At 40.1% G+C, this 23891-nt stretch overlaps 1 protein-coding gene across 15 annotated transcripts in view; it reads right to left on the bottom strand.

Annotated features, from left to right (window-relative positions):
• mycbp2 (MYC binding protein 2) overlaps positions 1-23891 on the bottom strand; it is a 74150-nt gene that overhangs the window by 32275 nt on the left and 17984 nt on the right. For 11 of the 15 annotated variants that reach the window (XM_015056717.1, XM_015056727.1, XM_015056783.1 and 8 more), the window contains exons 5-41: positions 23568-23764; positions 22406-22648; positions 22169-22240; positions 21156-21252; positions 20985-21058; positions 19055-19193; positions 18786-18862; positions 17165-17369; positions 16915-17079; positions 16645-16803; positions 16317-16521; positions 16064-16209; positions 13876-13986; positions 13419-13523; positions 11182-11301; positions 11022-11103; positions 10752-10869; positions 9562-9920; positions 9292-9464; positions 8885-9010; positions 8299-8426; positions 8046-8137; positions 7788-7922; positions 7601-7684; positions 6998-7094; positions 6716-6908; positions 5436-5710; positions 5119-5340; positions 4289-4480; positions 2788-2994; positions 2531-2668; positions 2256-2434; positions 2032-2174; positions 1836-1936; positions 1521-1739; positions 1221-1443; positions 137-255 (exon numbers count right to left, since the gene is read on the bottom strand). In XM_015056717.1, coding sequence (XP_014912203.1) covers positions 137-255; positions 1221-1443; positions 1521-1739; positions 1836-1936; positions 2032-2174; positions 2256-2434; positions 2531-2668; positions 2788-2994; positions 4289-4480; positions 5119-5340; positions 5436-5710; positions 6716-6908; positions 6998-7094; positions 7601-7684; positions 7788-7922; positions 8046-8137; positions 8299-8426; positions 8885-9010; positions 9292-9464; positions 9562-9920; positions 10752-10869; positions 11022-11103; positions 11182-11301; positions 13419-13523; positions 13876-13986; positions 16064-16209; positions 16317-16521; positions 16645-16803; positions 16915-17079; positions 17165-17369; positions 18786-18862; positions 19055-19193; positions 20985-21058; positions 21156-21252; positions 22169-22240; positions 22406-22648; positions 23568-23764 — 5720 coding nt within the window. The remainder of the gene's footprint in view (positions 1-136; positions 256-1220; positions 1444-1520; positions 1740-1835; positions 1937-2031; positions 2175-2255; positions 2435-2530; positions 2669-2787; positions 2995-4288; positions 4481-5118; positions 5341-5435; positions 5711-6715; positions 6909-6997; positions 7095-7600; positions 7685-7787; positions 7923-8045; positions 8138-8298; positions 8427-8884; positions 9011-9291; positions 9465-9561; positions 9921-10751; positions 10870-11021; positions 11104-11181; positions 11302-13418; positions 13524-13875; positions 13987-16063; positions 16210-16316; positions 16522-16644; positions 16804-16914; positions 17080-17164; positions 17370-18785; positions 18863-19054; positions 19194-20984; positions 21059-21155; positions 21253-22168; positions 22241-22405; positions 22649-23567; positions 23765-23891) is intronic. The other 4 variants (XM_015056735.1, XM_015056824.1, XM_015056749.1 and 1 more) reach the window with 3 other exon arrangements.

The raw sequence follows: 23891 nt of genomic DNA, 5'->3' as shown, positions 1-23891 counted from the left end.
TTTTTTTTCCCCCTCACCTTTTATTTTTAAAGTTAACTTGGGGTTAAAGGGTTCCTTGGGTTTTTTTTTTTTTTTTTTTTTTTTTTTTTTTTACTAAATCACCTCTAGAACTCCTTCAGTGAAACTGAGTCTTTACCTCATCGGGACCGGGATTGAATTCATATCCGATAGCCACACACTTAAAGCCGTAGAAGCAAGCTTTCTCGTCTTTCACGTAATCTGAGGCAGTTTCAAGAGAAAAGAGAACTTCGTTTCCTGAAGGGAGAGAAGGCGTTGAAATTAAGAGATTTTATACGGTCAGTAAGATGCCTGTGTCAAAGGTTGTATAATAATCTCATTTACAACTAAGAACACTCGTTGACTGATCAATGAAAAACATACTACTCAACTACTGTCTTTAGCATGACAGTGATTCATTTTTCTACCACATTCTTTGTTTAAAATGCTGGCAATACTATCATTAAACGGTACCAAAGACAGTTTTTTCCTGCCTCCTGTGATAATTTGTCTCATCCTTTCTGATACTTGACATCACAACATAATTGACTATTTCAGGATTGTATTGAAATCCTCACATCACAATTGTGGCAACATCAGCAGTGCCACACAGACCTGAGGCTAATAGCTGCTGTCCTGTTAGATTAGTATTGACAAAGTAGTAACATAACACTCTGTGTTCATTCTTTATCTAACCTTGTAGCAACAGCAGACACATGGTTTGCTTAAGCTACCAGAATAAGAGATGTGGTGTCTGGGGAAACATGGAAGCAAAACACAAGGAAGGGAGAATGAACCTCAGGAAGAAAAGACAAGTATACAAAAAGGAGTGAGAGGAAGGAAACAAGAAAATAAATACATATAGAAGGGGAAAATGAGAGAAGGGAGGAAGGACACAAGGAAGGAATGGATGCAAGACAACAGGAAGGTATGGAGGATATGAAGGAAAAACACAAAGAGGGATAGAAGTAAGGACATAAGGAACAGAGGAAGGACTTGTGAGAGAAAGGACAGGAGAAGGACATCAGAAAAAAAAGGAGATAAAGGATAGAAGGAAAAAACATAAGGAATAATGGACACAAATAAGAAAAGAGACATTTATCTAAACTCATCAAGACCTGGAAAACCCTGAAGTCAAATTCCAGGCCTTACCAGACCATGTAGGAACCCTAATTACGATCAACAAAAACAAGAACCGATTTTCCCAGGTGTAATAATCTCACCTGGAAGCACCAGCACGGTGGTGGGCCAGCCAGTGGAGCCTGAGAACTTCCTAAGTTCAGTCCATGTGTTGATGGTGTCGTGGATCAAAGGCTTCCCGCCCAGGTTTGACAGGTGGAGAGTGCGGCTGGGGATGAGCAGCCGAAGGGCGTCCTCCGGCTGCGCGGTCCCGCACTGCGGATCAAACTCTATGGTGGTCCATCGAACACAGTCTGGGAAGGAGACCTGAGAGCAGAAACAACGACTTAAGCGCCTCGCTGCATGTTGTGATGATTTATTGGTACGGTTAAAAGGTGAAGTACCCTATATTGTGTGACCCCAGCTTGCTTGTAAGGGTGGTCGCTCTCGATCACAGAGTAGTGGTTTGAAGTGGTGCAAGCCGACAGGCCGATCTCAGGCTGGTTGCCGGTGGTGCTGTCAGTGGATTGGTTGGGGTTAAAGGAAGGCGGGGCGTATTTTTGGTTGAGGGCAGAAACAGCGGGCAGCAGCTCTTGAACTAGGCCAAAGACCTCAACAGCAGCCTGCAAGAGGAAGAGGAGACATTACACCTCATGATATCAATTAAAGTTTTTTTTTTTTTTTTTTTGGTAGCACTGCTCAAAGCTTGTAGCTTCTACCTTTGGCACAGAGGCAGCAACAGGTCCAATGTAGGCCAGAATGAGCGGCAGCAGCATGGAGAAGAGGCTGGAAGAACTTAACAGCTCTGGAATATCATCAGCTGCAAAGAATATAGGACAACTATTGTAAAACTAAATCTGAATGCATATGTCTTCAGCTTCAAAGTTTCTCCATCATATTAGCTTTTGCACTTACCATCAACTGCAAAAGCCCTGTGGAGAAGGTCCTTTGCAGCTCTGACCACAGCACTGACCACAGACAGAGCTCTGCTGCAGTTCTTGTCCTCCTCGTTGGCTTTGCTGAGCAGCTGAGACTGGAGGTCTCCATCGTATTCACTCCTTCAGTTATTATTTAACAAATGTGTTAAGAAAAAGAAACCTTGTAAACAATATATAAGAATAGATTGGCTCTGTGTTTACCTGTAGTAGAGAATCTGAGGGATCTGACCCCTGGTCTGATTGGTTCCGTTGCTACTCAAGCTGCAAGTGCTGAAGGTGAAGGAAACGCCGTCTGAGCACTGCACCGTCGTCATACCTCCGTCCCCATTGGCCGTCCTGCTGCCGTAGTTGCGCAACCGAACAGCGTATTTCACCCCTTCCTACGGCAGAAAATAATTCACACTTTAACACTCAGCTGCAGATCTTTGAAGCTTGACAGAAATCCCTAAATGGGCTGTTCCAGAATGATCAAGCACCTTTAGCGGCACCGCCTTGTCCAAGCGGATCTCCGCAATATCGCTGGGAGAGTCATCAGTGCTGTAGGTGCCCTTCACCAGCTCTAAAGACGTCCACCTGTGAGAATGTGCTGAGTCGCCAGGGTGTTCCGTCTGCGCCTGAAGGACACGTATACGAAAGTTGGAAATACTTTTTTTTTTTTTTTTTTTGAAAACCAGCCAAGCAGCTAAGAGTTATGAAAAGCTAATCTAGGCAGAAAAGACTTATGAGCGCTTACGTCGTCAGCCAGCACCTCCAGCTCGTACTCATGGATGCCCCCTCCTCCGTAGACGCAGACCCCGACCAGCACGACGCCCGGCTTGTCCACCATCAGACAGATGGCGTCTGGCGAGCCGTTGCCTGTGTTCCAGCTGCGACCTTGGCTTGTTTTGGTGAAGCGGTTTGGAGATGCTTTCACAGAGTGGAGTGAGTTCAGTCCATCAACCTGATAAAAGAAGCACACAGTAGACATGTACCCAACAGCTTAAGTTTATTGAGAAATTAGCAGCAATGGTTACAGCAAGGCAAAACGGTATATAATAAGTGACATGGATCAGGTCGAATATTAAACAAATAAATGCAATATACAACTAGGGATGAACTGATACAAAAAAAAATTGGGTATCTATATCCAATACATATTGCCATTATGGCCGATATGATGAGATGCCAATTGAGTTCAAAATATCAACTCAATTATTTTGTCTTTAAGATAAAAGTGAATTATGATTTTACAACAACCGACTCTCCTAGACAGTGAGTCGTTGTTAGTGCTACTAAAGTAAATAATGGTGGCTTATGGCAGAAAGGCTAAAAAGGAATGCTCTTAATTATAACTACTATGGAGAAATTGGATTTAGCTGAAACTGTTTTAGCAGGTTAAGCCTGTACAGTAATTCAAACCAGGAACCAACAAGAAATCTCCGATTCCAAATGACAGGATTACAGAAAACTATGAAAATATACTATCAAATAAACTATCTCCCAATGATTATACAGAAAAAATAAAGTTGCCATTTCTTCCACCCTGATGGGAGTTAAGGACCAGACAACTGCTGAGATACCCAATCGGGTACACCGGGGAGGAAAAAGTTGTTTCCCTGACAACAGACTGAGGAGAAAAACATTGCTGTGGGGGGGGGCTGCTGTCAAGTGACATTGCCATGGCAACAGGATTCCTGACTGCAGCGACTGATGATAATAATAGGGAGTGTGCATGCAAGGAAGGCTGACAAGCATTTGGCCACTCCTATCTAATGACTCATCAAAACATAAAGGACAACAGAATGCCCCTCCGCCCTCCTTCAGTTTGTTGCCATTTTTTTTTTTTAACAGGAAGGACAAAGCGTCCGTTACTGTCACGAGCTAGTTTGGTGACAGTTTAAATTAAATTAAATGGCAAAAGATCGCTAATAAGCAGAGGGAAGAAAAGGTCTAGGTGTGACATTTGATTAAATAATGAGGAAGAAGATTCAAGTCATTTGATAAACCAAGAGACAGAAACATGACATGAAAATGCAAAAAGCATAAATATCAAAGTTACGTTAAGCACTAAAGATTGCTTTTGTGTATATGCTCTAACCCCCACCCCCCAAAAAAAAAAACAACAAAAAAAAACAGGTCACTGAGTGAACATAAAGCTCATGATGATGGTGAGGTGTTTGCCAAACCCAAGCCTCGAGGCAAACGCTCTTGTTGTTTGTGTTTTGTTGCTCTCAGTGAAGTGGATGTGAAGCTACCTCAGAGCCCATGGCGGACGCGGTGAGCTCAGAGACGATGGAGGCCAGCAGCCCGCAGGTGTTGGAGACCAGGTGAGGGGAGAACAGCTCCACTTCCTTCCTCAGAGTCTTCCTCACCGGCAGCACCACGATCACCAGCATCTTCTCCAGCACTTCTCGGAAACTGGTCATACCCATCAGGTTCTCCTCGGTCTGAAACAGGAAGCCACGCTGATGTAACCGAGTTAAAACACATTTTTCTTTCCATTTGAACACTTCATACGTCTCTAGATTAAAATGTGAAGATTTTGGTCCATTTTCATTTTTTTTATTTTATTATCTTTATGCAATGGAAATCACAAAGCTCAAGTTGGCTCCTGATTTAGTATAGAAAATTCAAATCTATGATTTGGTGAAATGGATAAGTCGACCACTAAATACAGATTTTTTTTAAATTTTTTATTTACAGCCGAGTTCATAACCTGGGGTTGCTGGGATATGTAGTGGTTTTAATTCCTTTTTTGGAATCAGTTTTTTTGTATCCATGAGTCCAATTGAAGACCCAAAACAGGTGAAATGGCCGCAGGTGATTTCTGAATGTGCATGTATATCACTGGGATTCATATTAGTGACTGTGACAAAACTGAATTTGTGAATTGTCAAAAAAAAAAAAAAAAACCAGAATATGTGTAATTTCCATATAATTGAGTAAACATTTCTCTGTAATTGGTTTTCGTCTTTCCACACTTATCCAAAAATGTAAAACAATAAAAGCAAATTCCATAGAAAGAGTTACGCAAGATTCAAGTAAATCTATTCACAGGGTGAATATCACTGCTGTCAAAACTTACATGGCTTAGTTTCTCCATATGGGCCACCAGCAGGGGGAAGCGATGAGCAAGGGCAGAGTCATTCTCTGTGCTGACTTGCTTCACTAATGAACGCAGCAGCACTTCTCCATCGTATGCAATGGGCAAGATGGATGTCAGCTTGACTGAAGTCTTACAAAGAGCTGACATTACAGCTGCCAGCAGACGGCTGCTGGATGTGCGAAAATTTGCCTCAGCAATGTCCTGGATTACAAGGAGAGAGAGAGAATTTTTTTTATTTATTTATTTTCTCAGAGTGCAGGTAAATTTTAGCTTCTGGAAGAATGAAATCCTCCTACCTGGTCCAGACAGTTGAGCAGATCACAAAGACAAGCCCACTGCAGAGCTGGAGTTGGGTAGAAGGAGTGAAAGCAAGCGGTGAATGTGTTGTGGCACTCCTGCAGCACAGCTTCCAGCAAGGTAAGAGGCTGAGACAGGTAGCCCTGAGGGTCATTATCCAGTTTAGTCAGGCAGTTATCCATGCCTTCTGACAGGATCTTCTTCAGCAGGCTGCGCGTCTTTCCCACACACTCGGCCAGCTTGCTGGACTCCTCCACCACAGCTTTGGTGCTGGCTGTAAATCGGAGACAGAACAGAGCATTTTGATTCTTGCAATGAATAGAAGCTGTGTTTATTTTATTGTTTTCTGTAAGAATACCTGCGTATAGGAAAAATCACATTAAAAATAGCACACTGGTTTCTTTTACGGCCGCAGCTAATGATTATCTTAGTAATCAATTAATCTTACAATTATTCTGATTAAAAATATGCACAGTCTACAGATTTAACCACTTAGGCCTTTTTTTTATACAATATTAAAAGTACATTCAAAGATTCAAATAAACAATTAAACTTTTTTTTAAATAAGAAAAACATTTTACTGCCTAAAATACAGTACCATAGCATTCCTTTTGTAAATCTGAACCAGTTGAAGCTAAAACTATACTAAGCGAGTGTATAGTTTTGTAGAGTTTTGGCTTAATTACTGCTCTGAAATGTTTTTCACCAAAAGGCCTTTTTTGAGTATGTGTGCTCAATTTAACAATCAATCGATTACTAACTCAATCGGATTAATATTTAATCCAATTGATCGGATTAAGCAGTTTCTGTGTTGCAAAGACATGTTAAAGATTCAACATCTTTCATTCCAAGTAATGTGTTTTGAACATTTTGTTCTCAAATCTTTTTAGCCCTTTTTTAATTAAAGAGTACAGAAGTTAATGAGGAACTTATAGTATATATTTTCTTCATTGCTCAGTCTTTAAATATACAAGGCTCCTACAATTTGTCCATTTAAATATTCTATACTTATTACACAAGCATTTTTTCTAGATTTGTTCCACAGGTTTTTATGCAATTCTGGACGTTCAAGCACAACACTCAGGACTATCCATAGGAGCCAAGAACATGTAAAGCAGGGGGGATGGATGAATGCATTTGAAAAAGAAAATAAAGTGTGAATTCTGTAATCCTGTAACGGACAAGCAATTCTGTGAATTCTGTACTTTGCTTTTATCTAGACCTGAAAAACACTTAGATTAGACAACATATTTTTTCCAGACTCTACAGGCGTTCTTACCTGCAATGGGGAATATCTCACAGATGTAAACCCTGAGCAGGCGGAGGCAGCACGTGCCAACAAAGCGGAGTCTCTCCAGGTCCAGCAGCGTTGCCGTGTACTGGAAACCCTTCAGCCCTCGAAGCTCCTCCACTCCCAACACCAGGGTGGTCCAGCTCCAGTGAAGAACACTCAGCAGAGACTCAAAACACTCCTACAAGCAAAGTGATAGCCAAAAAAAAAAAAAAACAACTTACAAACATAGTTATTACCAAAACACACACACAAAAAAAATATGCTCACCACGGAGACCGTCCGAGCAAATGACCGCTTCAGGATGTGAACTGGTTCACTGGTTTGCTGTTTTCCTTTGGAAGCATTGCCATCGTGGGATGGAAGCCTAGTGTTAAACATCAAAATTTATAACCCATTTCTTTATTATATTTACCCAGTTGCTCTTAAATGTGCAATATAAATAAACTTGATTTGAAATTTGATAACAAACCTACAGGCAGACACAGAGCCTTGAAAGTAATAAAACATGTTGGTCTACATGCAAAACATTGTGTGGTGGAAAAGTGACACTTTGAGTATGTTATGGTGGCAGCAGCATCATGCTGTGGGGCTGCATTACTTTAGCAGAGAAAAATGGAATTGTCACAACTGATATGAAACACAGAGAGCTAAATACAGGATAATGATGGGCAACACTTTCAGCCTCTAAATGCACACCACACTTTTCAGATTTTCCATCTACTTCACAATTATGTTTTACTTTGTGTTGGACTACGATTGCGATTAAAACATGACAAAGTGTGGAAAAATATAAAGTATATGAATATTTTTCCCAGGCATTGGACTGCTTAAATAACTTTCAACAGAATGTAGAAATGTAGCTCTGCTTGCCTGTAGAGTAGCTGAGGTATCTGACCCGCATTAACATCTGTACCATTGTTGGATTTCTTGGAGCTTTTGAACTGGAAGACAACACTAAAAAAGCAAAAAAAAAAAAAAAAAAAAAAAATACATACATTTGATACACTAATTCAAGGGGATAACAATATTTATTAGCTTAAATGCAATAATGTTTCACCCGTCGTCAGTTGTAATGGTTGCCTGTCCGTGGGAACCGCAGTCGCTGCTGGGGCCAGAGACTCTGGCCCACGCCACGTACCACCAGCCCAGCTGCAGCAGCACTGGCTCGTCAAACATCATGGCGTATTTCTCCCTGGAAACGTAAAGAACCATCAATTTAAGCCGAGCAAGAAGGCAGATCACAAAAAGAGCAAAGGACATTAAGGGGAACTTGATGTACTAATGGGGAAAAAAAACAAGGAAACGTCATTCGTACCTGGCAGCACAGTCGTAAGCCAGAACATCGGTCTCAGCCAGCAGATCTCCATCAGTCTCATGGTCACCTCCGTCGGGTCCCAGCTCAAAAAGCTACACATTTTGTTTAAGGAAGGAGTCTCTTATTCTTTTTTTAAAAGTTTGAGTACTACATTACAACTACTAACAACATTTATATGTGCAAAATACTCTAAGCAGCACATGTTAAGAGGTTAAATGATCAGCTCTTACAGGAAATGACCAAAATTTCCCACCTTGATCTTGGCTGTGTACTCCCCTCGTCCGCCGAACAGGCCCAGCCCACCCAGCAGGATGTCGGCATCGGCACAGAAACGGATGGCTTCCACAGAGTGAGCCGAGTAACCCCAGCCACCTCCGTGACCTATGAGATTAATCATGGCATCAATGAGGCTAAGCTATTCTGACTAAAAAGAGTTAATTTGCCATCAGTTGTAAATAGGGTTTCTCAGAGTTTATTGGAGATTTTTTTTTTTTTTTTTTTTGAAAAATTCCCTGGTGTTCTAGTTTCAGATTCGAAGCGTTTCAAGACAGTTTTTAAAATATAAATGAAAAACGGTAGTCTCTGACATATTTATGGATTTGTACAAATATAGAACCAGCAAACAAAACTGAACAGATTGAAAGGGCAAAGCTTTTAAACAGGAGGACAAGGAGTAAAATCTAGAAAAAAATGAAATAAATCAAATACATGTTGATAGGTTGGTTTATAAACTGAAGACTTTAAACTTTTTATTTCTGGATATTTTTTTTTTTCAGTAATTCAAGCAACAACCAAAATCTGTGCATTGGCCTTCACTCTGAGCATTAACTCCATCTTACTTTCAAAGCGGTTTACAATGCTGTAGTCCTCCTTTGAGTAGACCTTCATCACTGCCTGGGTTTCTTCTTCTGCGCTCGCTACGCCCATCTTCAGCTCCTGCATGGCGGCTAATGTATCCAGGCAACCTGCAGTGAGAAAAAACAGTTTTTCAGCACATCAACTAATTCTGATCACGTTAGTTTACCTCTTAGCTCACAAATAATACTCTAATTTTGCTAGTACAAAACAGCATAATAATAAAATTTACAAGGATTTACAAAAAAAAAACAGGTGTTACTTATTTTTACAAGATGCTGACATGGTAATACTTATAATTAAATTAAATTAAATTAAAAAAATTATAAATAAATCATTGGACATCTCAACAAGCGTTTATTAAATGCCATGTCAGGAATATGAGGATTACCGAGAATGTGTAGAGCTCCATGAGAGCGAGTGGTGGTCGCATGCGATCCCGAGGGCAATGCAAGTTCTGGACTGAGAATGCCACAACGAGCCTGTAGATCTGTTGCAGAGGGCATCCTAGCATCGGCTATTACCGCGTTGTAACACCACATCTCTTTTGAAGCCGGAAGGAACCTTCAAAAAAATAGTTGGGGGGTTAAAAGATTTTAAGTCCAGTCTTTATTTTTACAATCAAGCAAATACTGAGAAGCTGTTCATTTCAAAGACTTACCTCCATATGACATCATAAACCGGGTCCAGACAGAGGCCGAACCCCTGCAGGTCCTCCTGCTCAGAGTCGTTGAATGTTCTGCAGCTTCCGTCCATCTTGTTGATCAGCAAACATTTAAAAGGAGGCGGCTCAGACGCAGAGGATGGAACGAGCCCGATGATGTGCTTGCTGGCAAAGATCTCAGAAGTGGCCAGGACGTGAGAGTTGATGAGGGCCTCGTCGATCCGCAGGAACGTCTGATCTCCGCTGGCTCCGATCCAGGTGGCCTTTCGTCCGTATTTGGCACCGATGTTGGGCATGGGTGACGGCTTGGCGTTCCAGTAGGGCATGTCCAGGATGGGCCGGCCCAACTGCCCTTTCTGCAAAGCAAGCGAACATTCAGACTGAAATGCAAAAGAAATGCACTCAAGCAAACAAGCGCTTATTACGTAAAGATCTGAGCGAGGTACGGGTATTACACCAAAATTTTGAACATCACGGTTTCAAAATTGATAAAAAAATTTTCCATCGTATGGTGAAGTTTTTTAATAAGATGGCAGAATTGATTTTGTCGTTGCCATTTGACAAAACAAATTAGATCACATTATGTTTTAGTTTTCTATATTAACAGGATAACTGCGGGGATTCAGCAAGTAAAATTCAAGACTTTTTAAGGCTATCTTGAATAAAATTTAAGGCTAAAATATTATAAAACAGGGAGCCGTTGGGGGATTCTGCTGTACTACGATCAAACATCTCAAAAACTGTAATTTCTGGGATCTGTTTGTGGCTCTAGGCAGCAGCTTTGTCCTTCTCACACCGCATAGCCTCAACCGCCTTAGCGCCCAGTTTAAAAGTTTTTTTGTTTTGTTTTCTTTTTGCGCTTAGTCTCATATAGGTTCACAAAAGAAGTGAGAAAGCGGTGAAAACAATAAAGATGTCTGCACTTGACTCAAACTTTCATCCAACAGAAATATTCCTCAAGACAAAAAAAACACTACCTAACTCTTCAAGATTAAACAGTCCAAAATTTAAGACCTGTAACATATTTAAGGCCAACTTGCATTTTCCCAATAAATTTAAGACATTTTAAGGACATGCGGACACCCTGATCAATACTGTCAAATCATAATTTTTACTCAACTTTATCATGCCATGAGAATTATCCAGACCATGTGTAGGAAGAAGACTGTATTGCTACATTTTCTCACCGAGAAACTCCCAAAAGTGAAGACCTGCCCATCCATGAGGAGAACAGCCGTGTGGTTACTTCCTGCCGTCACCTGGATGCTCGGTCCCGGCAGAGCCTGAACCAGAGTCGGAGAGCCCCTGCATGGTAGAAATGTTGAATTAGCTGGCTAGTTTGGAGAACTGCCTGTGTTTCAACAACCTAACCCATTAAACGGATCTGGGCTCCAGAATGGAGCTGCAGAACTCCGGCTATTGTGGCCATTCCTATGGCAAACCATCAATCTGTTTACCTGGAGTTGACGTCTCCATGACCAAGCTGACCGTGTTGGCCATACCCAAACGTGAAGACATCTCCATTCTCCATCAGCACCACTGTAAAGCAAGTTTTGTTTACAGCAACCAGACAAAACCACCAAAGAGCTAAAGCAGCAACGACGAGAAAGCGCTTACCTGAGTGGTGAAAACCACAGCTGACTTGAACGGCTCGCAGCTCGCTGTCGAACCTCACCGCCCCGGGGGGATAAGTGGTAATTTTGCTGGCATCCTTCTCTCCGCGCTCGCTGCTACCATCTAGAAGAAAAACACTGAAGTCAGCACATCTGAGCGGAGGGTAAATACAGAGAAGTGTAGTGGCGGCTTTAGAGCGCCGAGGCGGGTGTCTCTGCAGAGTCCTGAGAAACAGAGCTGGAGGGGAAAGAGGACTCAAAAGAAAATGAGAGGAAAAAAGGGGAAAACATGCTGGAATAGAAGGGAGGGGCTAACGGTTGTGCAGGAAAAGAGCCGTTTGGCATCGGGGCATTTTAAATTCAAAATTTCTCACATGCATTAGTCCAAAAAGAGTCAAAAAAAAATAAATCACAGGGGTAAAGTATGACTGGACATTTTCTCAATGTTTTTGAACCCGGGACGGTTTAAAAAAAAAAAAAAAAAAAAAAAAAAAAAAACTAATTTTACAGTGAAGGAATAATCTTCTGCTTTCTTCAACACCCTCACTCAGCAACCTATCCCTGCTTCTTTTTTTTTTTTTTTTTTTTTTTTAGGGAGGGCCCTGGGGCACAAATTTCTGTAGGTTCTGGATAATTCACCGATTAGCTAGGTCTGCAACGCTACTGTCCTCTGCAAATCTGAACGGCTCACCAAATCTGAACTGTTCAGAAACAGGCAGCTCAAAACAAACTAACAAGCGTGTGTTGCAGATTCTGAGACAGCAGGTATGTCATGCAGTAAAATAAACACTCTGCAAATAACTAAAATAAAGACACAAAAAAGGAAATGTGAAAAAGTAGCGCAATATCATTACTTTACAGAAGAACGGGAAAACGCACATGACAAGGGTCGTACCATTACAGGATATTTTCCATAGATATTGAAGCCAATTCTGACTTTTGCCCTTAGAAAACCATTTTTAAAAATGCATAAACAGACGTATTACAGAGGCCGATATGATGGCAGGATAATAATTGACTAAATGTTATAGTTCCAAGAACTTGGAAAGGATTGGGAGTGCCCAGATCATTCTTGCAACAAAAAAAAAAGAAAAATGAGCAAAATTCATGAATTATTAATGATTGTTGCTAATTTTTCATTTACCAATAACAGTTTCACTAACTAAACTCATCTCCTGATCCATGTTGTGCAGTCACATTTTGCTCAGCCAACTTTGTACAATAACTTTCTTTCGGTGTGCAGAACTGACTTTGCACATTATTTTGCTGATCTAAAAAAATATATATATACATCTGTATTTTCCCAAAAAAGTTTAAGTATTTTTCATTATTATTTATAATGGAAATAAAAGAGAAACCGTGTTGGCTGCTGCAGCTTTCTGTTTCCACACATTATACACATCTTCCAGTTTAGGAAAGATCTGCTTAAAGTGCAACAAGAACACCAGCTGTCAGTTTTACACCTTTTAGAACAAAGTAGTGCATTTATGAAGCAGTTAATGGCTTTCACACGCTTAGGCGGATTAAGTGAAATATGTTACTAGTATAACTAAAATAACTCACATCTAAAGAAAGAATAACCTTTTGAGTCTTAGTCTAGGAATGGTTAATTATTGCATTATTTATAATTATTTTGTGAAAAGCAAGTTATTTTTAAGAGCGGTAATTTTGTTTATGGCCTTTAACTATATGCAGGGATACACAATGACATACAACCTAAAATTCTAAACCTGTGTCCGTAAATTTGTCCAACTAAAACTGGTCATAAAAGCCTCAGCAGGAGCAAGCCATTAGTTTACCGACGACTGGCTTTATGTGTAAAATAAAATCAGATGCATTTTTAGAAACAAAAAAGTTTTGCTGAGACAAAATATGTTGCTGTCAAGACAAATGGCCACTGCAGCATCAAGGATGTCATTAATGGTTCATAGTACTGTGAAACTGATCTAGAAATGGTTTACGCATAGAATTGTTTTAATGAAGCATGTTAGTATCGGGGACAATAAAAAAAAATTAAAAAAAGCTAATCAGCAAATCCCTAATTATAACCCTTTTCTGTAAAGAAGTCTTTAACTAGCTGTACTGAGTTTACAGTCCTCCATGCCAGCAGGTGTTTATCCTGGTGCAGACTTTAAAGAGTCCTTCCTTCAGAGAGTGAAAGGAGGTGGACGGGACAGCCAGATTGGGAGATGGGTCAAAGGGGCGTCTCCGCACCCACTGAATTAGTGAAGACCATAGTACCTTTGTGCTTGTCCCGTTTATGCCTGAGTGCCTGAAGGGGTCTTATTCTGGCTAGGGCCTGCTCACGCTGGTTCATAAAAATGGGACCAGGAAAAACAAGGGGGCCTGGGGGAGAAAAAAACTTTCACATGCATGCACAATGCTCACAAATGGGATAGAAATACATGGTAATACTACATCACAATAATACACAGACACGGATAAATATGCGACAAGGAAGAGGGAAGTCACCAAGGCACACAAAACCCAAGCTCTTGCCTCACATCTGTAAACAATCCAAAACTTAAAAAAAAAAAAAAAAAAAAAAAAAAAAAAAGGATAGACCTACTGTCTGTCAATCCACATTTCTATAATCCATCCCAGCAGCCAGGTATCCTGAATATCCCCAACCAAAACTCTGAAGCATTAAAACGTTATTTCCAAACTGCATTCTTCTCCAAAATCTTTTGGCCCATACCTCTTCCCTCCTCCAACCTATGCCGGCGGTTGATTCTCTGACGCTTCTCCTCCTGGCGGATCTGAAGGTGCTCTTCGATGTTAACTCCTGGAGGGGGAGGGACAGGCACAGCTGAAAACATAAAAGGCCCCGGGGTAAAGGGGGCCCCAAAAGGGATGAAGGCGGAGGTGGGAGGATGAGGCAGAGCAGAGCAGAACAAGACAAACATCAATGAGCGAAGGAGGGACTTGATGGAGAGAGCAAGTGACTGTGCAACACAAGCATTTTAACAAAGAGTGAACACTGACAAGTTTATGAAATACAGCATTCAGACAACTGCAAAGAAGAACGTAATATTGGCAGCGTGTTGTGTACTAATGGCCTTAAACAACGGCTCGTGTATTTTCAACTTTTTCACATTACAACCGACAAACCAAACAGTTACGTCTTTGGGAGTTTATGACTCAGTCAAACACAAACTAGTACATGATTGTGAAGTGGAACAATTGATTTTCTACTTAACAAGAAACTAAAAAAATATAACTTGGATCTGACATCGACCCACTGCAGCCAATACTTTGTAGAACTGGCTCTCACTGCAATTACAGCTGTAAGTCTTTTGAGTTAAGTTTGAACCAGCTCAGCACATCTGGCTCTGGCTGTATGTCTTCCAGCCTCAAACTGTATTTTTTTTTTTTTTTTTTTTTTTTAGCTCAAACACAATACAATTATACTTGCATGTGAATTATACTTTTCCAATCTAGAAAATCATTTATCATTTTCATTCCACTTCCCAATTGTGCACTACTTTTTGACTCACAACATAAAATCCCAGCAAAATACAGCAAAGTTTGTCACTGCAACGTGATAAAAAGTTAAGTTCAAGGTTTGAAGATGCTTTTGCAAGGTACTGCATGTGAAGGCAAGTGTTCATGAAGACCTCAGAAACACACCACTCACACTTTGACGTACAGCACTATGCAAAAGGCTTGGGTCATTTATTTAAATTTTGCTTTAAAGCAGCCAGACTGGAGAAAACCTCTAAAGTCTCAAAATCTTTCTTTTCTTTTCATTTCTGATTAGTTCTTTGTACCCGACAAGAAAGAAGCACTGAGCAGAGTCTGCACACAATGGAAATGGTGCACAAGCAGCAGACAAAATAAACAGAACTGGGCCTTAAAACACACTGCATCTACAACAAATGATCAGCATCTGAAGCTGATATCCTTAGGAAAATGTCAGAAAGAATAAAGGCTGGACTGAAAGTGGGAGGCAGAGCAAGTTCTCTTATTGTCCGTTTTTCTTTAGGAATGTCTTGACGTGTCGCACTTTGTTTTAATTTTTATGCATTTCTTTTTCTTTTTTTATAAATTTAACAAAATAAATTAGAGGCCTGAAAAACAGTGGTAAGAGTACAGCTTTAAACAAATTCTAAAAATTCATTATACAAGCAATGAGTCAAAGCTTTTGTATATTGTTCTAATTTAGACGGTAATTTTCTTTTTCCTAATCAATTTTAGAGACACTATTACACCAATGAACAATTGACTCATAAATGTGCTTAAGATTGTAACATGCATATGACTTGGTTTTATGTGAGACACAAACAAGAGGAGTGATGAGTTTGCTGCAAACCATTTATGTACAAACAAAAAAAAAACAAAAATGAAAATTAAATGTGAAAATGCAAAAAATAGAATATATATTTATATAAAATTTTATTTCAATCAAAAGTTTATTTAAAATATTTAGAGACTGATTACTTAAATAAATTAAAGTTACTTTTTATAAATATAGCAAATCCAAATGAGATTTTCCTATTTTGCTACAACGGACTTCTACAAGCACATAAATTAAGTTGTATTATATAAGACAACTGAACAGAGGTCTTTTTAATATATTAATTTGTATTTTTTGTATTCCATTCAGATTTCTCTAAAAAAAAAAAAAAAAGTTTCATTTTACTTTCGTAGAGCTGTAGCAAAACGTTTGAGTCGTATGTGATGATATGGCATGAATGTCAGGATAATTTGGCAACAATTAATTTTTTTATTTTATTTTATTTATTTATTTTTTGACTAGATCGCATTCGACCTCTAAACATGACTCAAAGTGGAAGGTACTTGCAAACATCCATGCTTATACTTTGTCTGTTTGCATGCTTAATTAAAATGAGGCTTAAAGTGATAAGACACGAGTGGTGCAATACCTAGGAGCAGATCCAGTGGAATCATCTCCTTCACAGCATCAAAGATCCCCCGCTGCCGGGCCTCCTGACCGTCCAGCTCCCTGGCGCAGGCCTTACAGCAACCACACGCTGAGCAGCCAGACTCTCCAGACCCACAACCACAGATACTAGCCCAGAGATAAACACAAACAGATTAAAGTTATTAATTATAATGTAACAAATGATCTTTTAACGCACTGCGCATAAACACGTTCTTATTCCATCGCCGGCTTACCCTCCTGGTACTCTGTCTGGTCGCCCACTGCTGACACAACTGGCACCGTACCCAGTGCAGTCTCCACACACGGTGCAAACCATGCACTGGTCCAGCTTCCACTTGTGCATGCCCGGCTGACACATCATGCTCTTCTCTTCCTTGTCCTCCAGCTCGTCCTCCAAGTCCTCATCCATGGCCGTGGCCATGCTCTCAACGCCGAATGCTGCAATAAACACGAGCACCACCAGAACGATAAATTAGTCTGAGGACATCGTAGTGCTAATGTACGTCTATTATAATCGCGGGTGTGTATTTTATTGGTTTAATCTGCCGTCCATCTGCTCACCTTTCCCTGCCTGGCTCATGGCTCCAGTGTCTCTGCCACACTGGCCCTTGTTATTGACCCCAAATGTCCACACTTCTCCGTTCTTAGTGAGGACACATGTATGAGCCTTCCCCATGGCAACCTGAGTTACAAAATGGCCTTTAAGGTCTGTCACTTGGCCTGTGGAGAGACATGAAACGATTATGACAAAACAAAAACAAAAAAAATCCTGTTCAAGCGAGTGTCAAACTTGCTCTTAAAAGAAAGGCTGAAATACTCCTGTCGACTTACAGGTGCTGTCACTGTAAATGGCGTCCTTGCCAAACATATAAAGCTCTCCGTCCTTTGTGACGATGCTGCTGCTGCCGTTGTTGCAAGCAGTGTACACGGCTGTCTTTGTCTCCAGTTTTATCATCTTCTTGGGTTTGTACGGCTTGGGCTGCCTGCGGCTTTTAGCTGCAACGGGAAATAAGACGTCTGCTTAAATCAACACCCAATGTTACTCTATGAATGCTTGAATGTAGTTGGGAATATATCCTACTGGATTCCCCGTCTTCTCCCTTGCTGGCAGAGCCGGTGAAGAAAACGCTCCCGTCTTCAGCCACTAGAAGGGCGTGGGAGCCGTCATGGCCGACCGAGAACTGAATGATCTTCGGAGACTTTGTGATGGGCAGCTCCACCCATTTTCCGGCTGATGGGCCACCCTGCTTAATACCCAGGCTCTGGTACTTTCCTGTGTAGTAGATCTGAGAAAAGAACATATTGGAAGATTGTTGGAGAACTGCTGGCTATGCTTGTTGAAAATAGTTAAAATTAAGTTTTTAATTTTAAAGTCAAAGAAAATTTTCTCACACACCATGGTAGAGTTTCAACCTCCTTAACAACAACAACAACAAAAGAAAATCAAGAAATAAACTGTTACAGGCTTGATAGTCTGAAATCAGCTTTTTTTTTTTGGTTTGCTGCAGGCAGGGAGCGAGACCAGACGCAGATTTGCAAGAACGACAAAGACAAGAAGAGGAAGAATAAAGCTGCAGCTTAGTCGTATTCCTCACTTTGCTCTTTATTCATCGCCGAGGTAAATATTGGCAAAGTAATAGCATGGAAACCTTAATTTAGGTGAGTGACAATTATGTTAGCTGACATCATTTATGAGGAACACCAATGCTTCAGTTCTTTAAAAGTGGCCAAAATTAAAAATCATACGCTAAAAACAATCAATTTTCCAATAAAAAGTCTGTATTATTTATCAGTCTTAGGAAGTAGAGTTATAGTAAAATAGAAAAATATGTGGATGGTATTCACATACATATTCACAATAATAATTTGGATAAATGATTATTAAAAATTTATTTATAATCAATTATAATTATTATTATTACGTTGGTAGAGTGAACAGGAGAGAATAAACCAAATAACAAACCAAAGGTCATGTTGTTTTGGTAGATGACACAGTAATCTAGATGCTAACTGATGTGTTGCATCACAATAGATTTTTTTTTTAATCTATTGTTAAAAAATTAATCTTTTTTTTTATTTCAATGACCATTATAAATACTGAAGACATAACAAAGATGGTGTGCAGAGGGAGGGGGGAAAAACTGCAGATAAAATGCTTTGAAATCAGGCACATAAAATGTGCAGCCTGTTGCTAACATGAGCTATCTGCCAAAGAGGCACACTGCACCACACCTAGACTCAACGTACAACCAACCACGCCCTGCAACACACCCTAAACCACCTAACATAGTAAGCGCTCTCATCAAGATGAGACACTTCTGAAAATATGCAAATTATTTACTTCAACTTAGTGCTGACTGAATGTGCTCCAAAGAAAATGAGTTATCGCACACATGCTGCAGTTTCACTGGTAGGAGCTTCAATTTTTCTAAAAACATGCTACTAGGCTTAATTAGGATAAAGAGCCTCTGAAAAAAATTAACTCCTACTAGCTCGGTTAATACAGCTTCTACGGGCCAAGTATATGTTATTTAGAAAATTATTAATGGCATCTGTAAAGTGGGGGAAAAGAGCACTGAAACGACTTACATAAACTTTTTAGTGGCAGAGAGTTTGGCTTACCCTTATCAAGATAAAAGCTTAGCTGTTGACGCTGCGCTAACTTTCATTACTCTTAAATGTTCAGACACCCGACTGCTCACCTTTCCAGAGGCAGTTTTCATCAGAGCAAACTCCCTGCCAGCTCCAAGCAATGCTGCCTCTTCATCAAAGCCAGTGCCTGGGAGAAAAACAGATGACTGAAAAAAAAGAAGAAAAAAAAACATCCTGCAGGATAGCATGAATTTAAAATGAAAAAAACTAAAACATTTTTTCTAGCCTATCACACACCCCTACAACAACTAAGTACTTGTTGCAGCTGTAAAGCCCCATATGACACTCAGGACCCACAGACTCGTTTTGTATCACTTACTGATGATGTGTAGATCCTTTTCAAGGTCGAAGAGAGAGATGCCACAGGCGTGCAGGCACTTCCTCGCCAGCTTCAGCTGCAGCTCCTGCTGCAGAGCCGGGTCTGAACTCATGGTATAGATCCGCACAACAAAACCGTCCTGCAGGAGCGAGGGCATCACAGAGGGGGAAACGTCGTTTGACTTCACAACACAAAACTGTTACAGTTTGGCATCTAAGGCATGTTAAACACAAACACCGTCACTGAATGTTGTTTACCCAGTTGCAACCATTTAAACAATCAGTAAGTTCAGTTTTCGACGCAAATGGCGTCTTGCAGGTACAAAAAAAAAAATAATTTCAGATGAATCACATCTGGACCCATCTGAAATGAGCACGGTCTGTCACACATTTCTTGTGCTCCTTAAATTGAATAGTTTTTGGGGGAGTTTTTTTAGATAAAGAGGACAGAATGCAAATGCATGCCACACTTTCCAGATTTTTATTTTGCAACAGATCTTGAAAAGATCTTTTCATTTCACAGCTCCGGGCAACTTTGTGTTGGTCACAAAATATCCCAAATAAATACATGGAGGTCTGTGGTTGTAACATGCCAAAATGTGGACAGAGTTGAGGGATTAGAACATGTTTCTATTAGCTGCAGAAAATCTGGTTTAGATAACAAATACATGCACAATCTTTTCTTTTTTTTTATTAAAATGATTTCCAAGAGATAAAAGCATCTTGTCTTAAATCCTACTTGACTCAGCTCTATGCCTGTAAAACGATACATCTGGCAGAGATGCAAGTGAGGCAGTAAAAAAAATGTAGATAAAAGCAACTATTTACAGAGCAGAAAACAAGAATTGACTTGAAGTGAACAGAAACTATAACTCAGCATGGCAATGATCAAAGTCATGTATTGGACATTCATCCGATCAATTAACTGCAAGTGGTCTGTGCAGCTTTTGCACTGACGAATGCAGACAAACTCCTCCCCTCCAAACAGTACTCCATCCATACAATTAGCTGGGAAGAAGGCTTCTTCTTCTTACAGTGGATGTATGGATTTCACGTATTACCCTGCCCCCACTCCCATTACAAAGTGCTTTCGCTGGAGAGATTAAGCTCTCTGGAGAGTGCACACATGTCGGGCCACAGCTGCCACGCCCACACACATCTAGATGAAGGGATACAATGAGAGGCCTCTCTGTGGCACAGCTGATGATCAACCGAGGATTTCAGGGAGAGAAACGTGCTACACAGAAAGAATAAAGAGAGGCAACTAACCTCAGTTTGACTAAGAAAAATACTATTTGAAGTCCATTTATATTAATTTCTTATCCAAGAATATTCTCAGTTGGAATGTAGCCCAAATGTGATTCAATTTTTATAGCCACCTTAAGTTTAACTGGTGCAATCTAGTAAGGGGTAGGCCTGGGTTGGTAGTGGTATCAAAGTATACCAAGGTTTTGTTTTCTTCTTTTAAAAAAATGTTTCAAATTTGAAACCGCTAAAATTTTCCATCATAATGTTTAAACCTCTTTTAATGAGGCACCAGAGAAAGTGCCAGAAAGAACAGTTTTCTCTTGTTTTATGGAGAGTCGGCTAATTCAGTGCCGCCCCTCCCTCACTGGCTGCTGCGCACTGCCAGTCAGCTGTCTAAAAGAACTCTAAAAGTGCTTTCACTGGAAACCCCTCCCTGGAAGATAGCGAAGACAAAGTGAGACGTTTAGAGACGTTTCCAGGGACTATTTGACTCATTTCAACCCCAGACTTAAAAATCTGAGAATAAGGAAAATTGAGTGACTTTACTTTTCAAAGCAAGTTATCAGCTTTTCTTTCCAGGTTTACTTATAAAAAATTAGGGACTCCTACAGCTTTAAGCCAGAAATATTTTTGCTATTATATTAGATACAATGCAAGAACAACAAAAGCCTATGAAAACTTACATCTTTGCAGGCTGCTATTTGGTTAATGTACTCTCCATCTGTGAATATGATGTTTTGTCCATCTGAATGTTGACCTGCAGCAAGAGAAAGTGAATATAGTGTTGCTTAAGTTAATGTTGGCCTAAATTAACAGCACACTGATGAAAGCATGTAAATGTGTTTCCTTTGTACCTGGCATGGTGACCACCCCCTCATGTTCCAGGGTCTCAGGGTTGATCTTGATAGCCGACATACTGTGGTTACTTGTGTCCCGATACAACAAGTACCCCTGAGGACACAACACAGACTATTACTCATCTCAAATTACAGCCGACTCTTCTTAACAGGACAGTCACAAAACATGGAATTAGGATTTTAAGTATTTAAGATCTTCTTAAAAACAGATTGCTTGATATTTGTTATTATTAAACAATATTCAACAGCAGGGGACACCAGTTACCTCAAAATGTGACATTATTGTCAAACTAGAAAAAAAAAAAATAATAATAATTGCACTAACTCTGCAGGTACTGTCTGAATGCCATAAACTGAATGGGTGGACTGCTTTCCTAAAAAAGCCAAACTGAGACAGAAAGAATTGCTGAACTTTAAGTGGCAGCCGTAAAAATAGAAGCGTTATCCCAAAAGTAGGTTTACAAAAAAATAAGTTTACAATTTTTAAATCATAATGAATTCCTCAAAAAACAAATAGTTTGCATGTTAGCCTGAAATTAGCCAACAATAATTCAAGTGCTAAACATGACACTAGCATTAGAAAAAAAGCAACTGCCAGCTAACATGCTAAAATCGTCATGCAAGCTGACTTTAGTGACCACAAGCTAATATACAAATAGAAAGTACTTTGCAGTGTTACCCATTATGCTAATGTTAGCTTAAGAGAAAATATGCTGATACTATAAAAATAGGAAAATATCCCAGTGGACTTTCTTGCTTTAAGTAAGAGAAGGTAATTAGATTTAAAACAGTTAAATGTGTTTGATTTAAAATCTTCTCCAAAGAGATTTCTTTTAAAAAAATAAACAGAAAATGTAAAAAAAAAACAACAAAAAAAACGAAACATTTATTTTAAGCCATGACTTGAAATATTTGAACAACTTGATATTTGATACTTCACAGCAAAATGTATCGTATGAAATGTTTTTCCAAAGTTTCTTATGCAAAACAGAGGCTGCTGCACTACTTACCTGAGCAAAGCCAAGCCATGACCTTTTCTCCTTTCGATTCCTGATTCGAGACGTGGAGTTGTAAACGTGTCCCTGTGGGAATTTGAGCTTCGGTGAGTTGACGACCTCCACTAATGCTTTGTTGAATGCAATTTTTTCTAAGCTGCTGAAGTTACATGTTGTGGGTTTCTCCTAGTCTCTTGTCTTGTGTTTCAAATGACTAGTCAGAAGCAAAATGCATGTTGAAGAGTCACATACCCTGACAGTACCACTATATCCAGATCCAGCTTTGTAGAGTCCATCCTTGCAGAGCAAATACAGGAAGGAACCATCAGTCTGCAGAAGACAGCGCTCGTCTTCGTCGATGGACGCTTCCTTTAGGACCCATTTGTTCATCAGTGCAGCACGTTTGATGCCATTTCCAAACCAGTCCTGGATTTGGATTTTCCCCACCAGGACAGCCTGGACACTTCGCTGTAGTGCATTCAATATGGTGGGGACCTGGTTTGATTGAACAAGACAAGCAGGTAAATCTCTGATTAGAAAAAAGTGGGACTTCCTGATATTTAGATTTGCAGCAGATCTGAGTCAAACTGCACTAATGTTTAGTGAACTGTGGTTTTCTGTATGTTTACATTTCTGCCTAAATGCATTTTCACACAACCTGACACCATTACCATGAAAGCGACTACAAATGCCACTGATCTCACAGATGTTTACCCACGCACAACCAAGCGGCACACTTTGCACCACTCCGCCTGACATTGTGATGATTCACAATCCAGGCAATACATAAAATATAAGCGTATTTATTAGCATAGAGAGGGATAAAATTTGTGAGTCTAGAGAGGTCCGGTGAATCCTTGATCAAATGTAGAGTTCTTTCTACATACAACTGAAGCTTTTTTTTGTTGTTTTTCTTTCTTTTAGGCCAAAACAAAACAAGAAAAAGAGGATGCAGAAGCTGAAAGGTAGACGCAAAAAGAAGATTAGCTAACCGACAGAGGAATTCAAGCAGAGTAACAAGATTAAAAAGGAGAATCAGAGCAGCTTGACATTTTGCAAACTCAATTTGAGCTGTCCAGACGTGGCCCTGAGCATCTGTGCACAGAGGAAATGGACGAAGGCAGCTAAAGTTATGCTGTCCAGAATGGACTGGGGAAAAAAAAGAAAACTTTATGCTCCACACAACTTTTATTCATGTTTATCGTTCATATTTGGGACCAGGTGTCTTCTTATGAAATATGCTCTGAGATACCTTCTGCAGGTAGATAATCACTATTGGAGTCACTCAACAGGAGACTGGCAAAAATGATCCAAAAAATTTAAGATGGTTGCTGTATAATTGTGAGAATAAGGCTGATTTGTCAAGACAACCTTCTAATTTGAACCTGTTGAAGTAAGCTTAGTAGTTAATTACCTGTATAGTCTGACAGGCATGGCTACCATTATTTGTGAGAATGGCAGAAACAGCCTGCAGGATTTTGCCCGTATCTCCCCATGCCACCACGAGGCTGAAAAGGCATGCACAGGACAGAGCGGTGATGTCCTGTCCAGTTGGGTCATTGGGCCCTGTGCTCCGGACCGTGGTCTCTAACAGCAGCTGGAAAAGAGACTCTAAAAACAACAAACAAAAAAAAAATAGTGGAGGATTTAGATACCGTATTTTCCGCACTATAAGGCGTACCGGATTATAAGGCGCACCTTCAATGAATGGTCTATTTTAGGACTTTTTTCATACATT

The sequence above is a fragment of the Poecilia latipinna genome, unplaced genomic scaffold, assembly GCF_001443285.1.
Source record: "Poecilia latipinna isolate Pla-1442-1.1 unplaced genomic scaffold, P_latipinna-1.0 Scaffold60, whole genome shotgun sequence".
Classification (NCBI taxonomy): domain Eukaryota; kingdom Metazoa; phylum Chordata; class Actinopteri; order Cyprinodontiformes; family Poeciliidae; genus Poecilia; species Poecilia latipinna.
The sequence above is the reverse complement of the archived record's forward strand: the minus strand, read 5'-3'. Positions and strand labels throughout refer to the sequence as shown.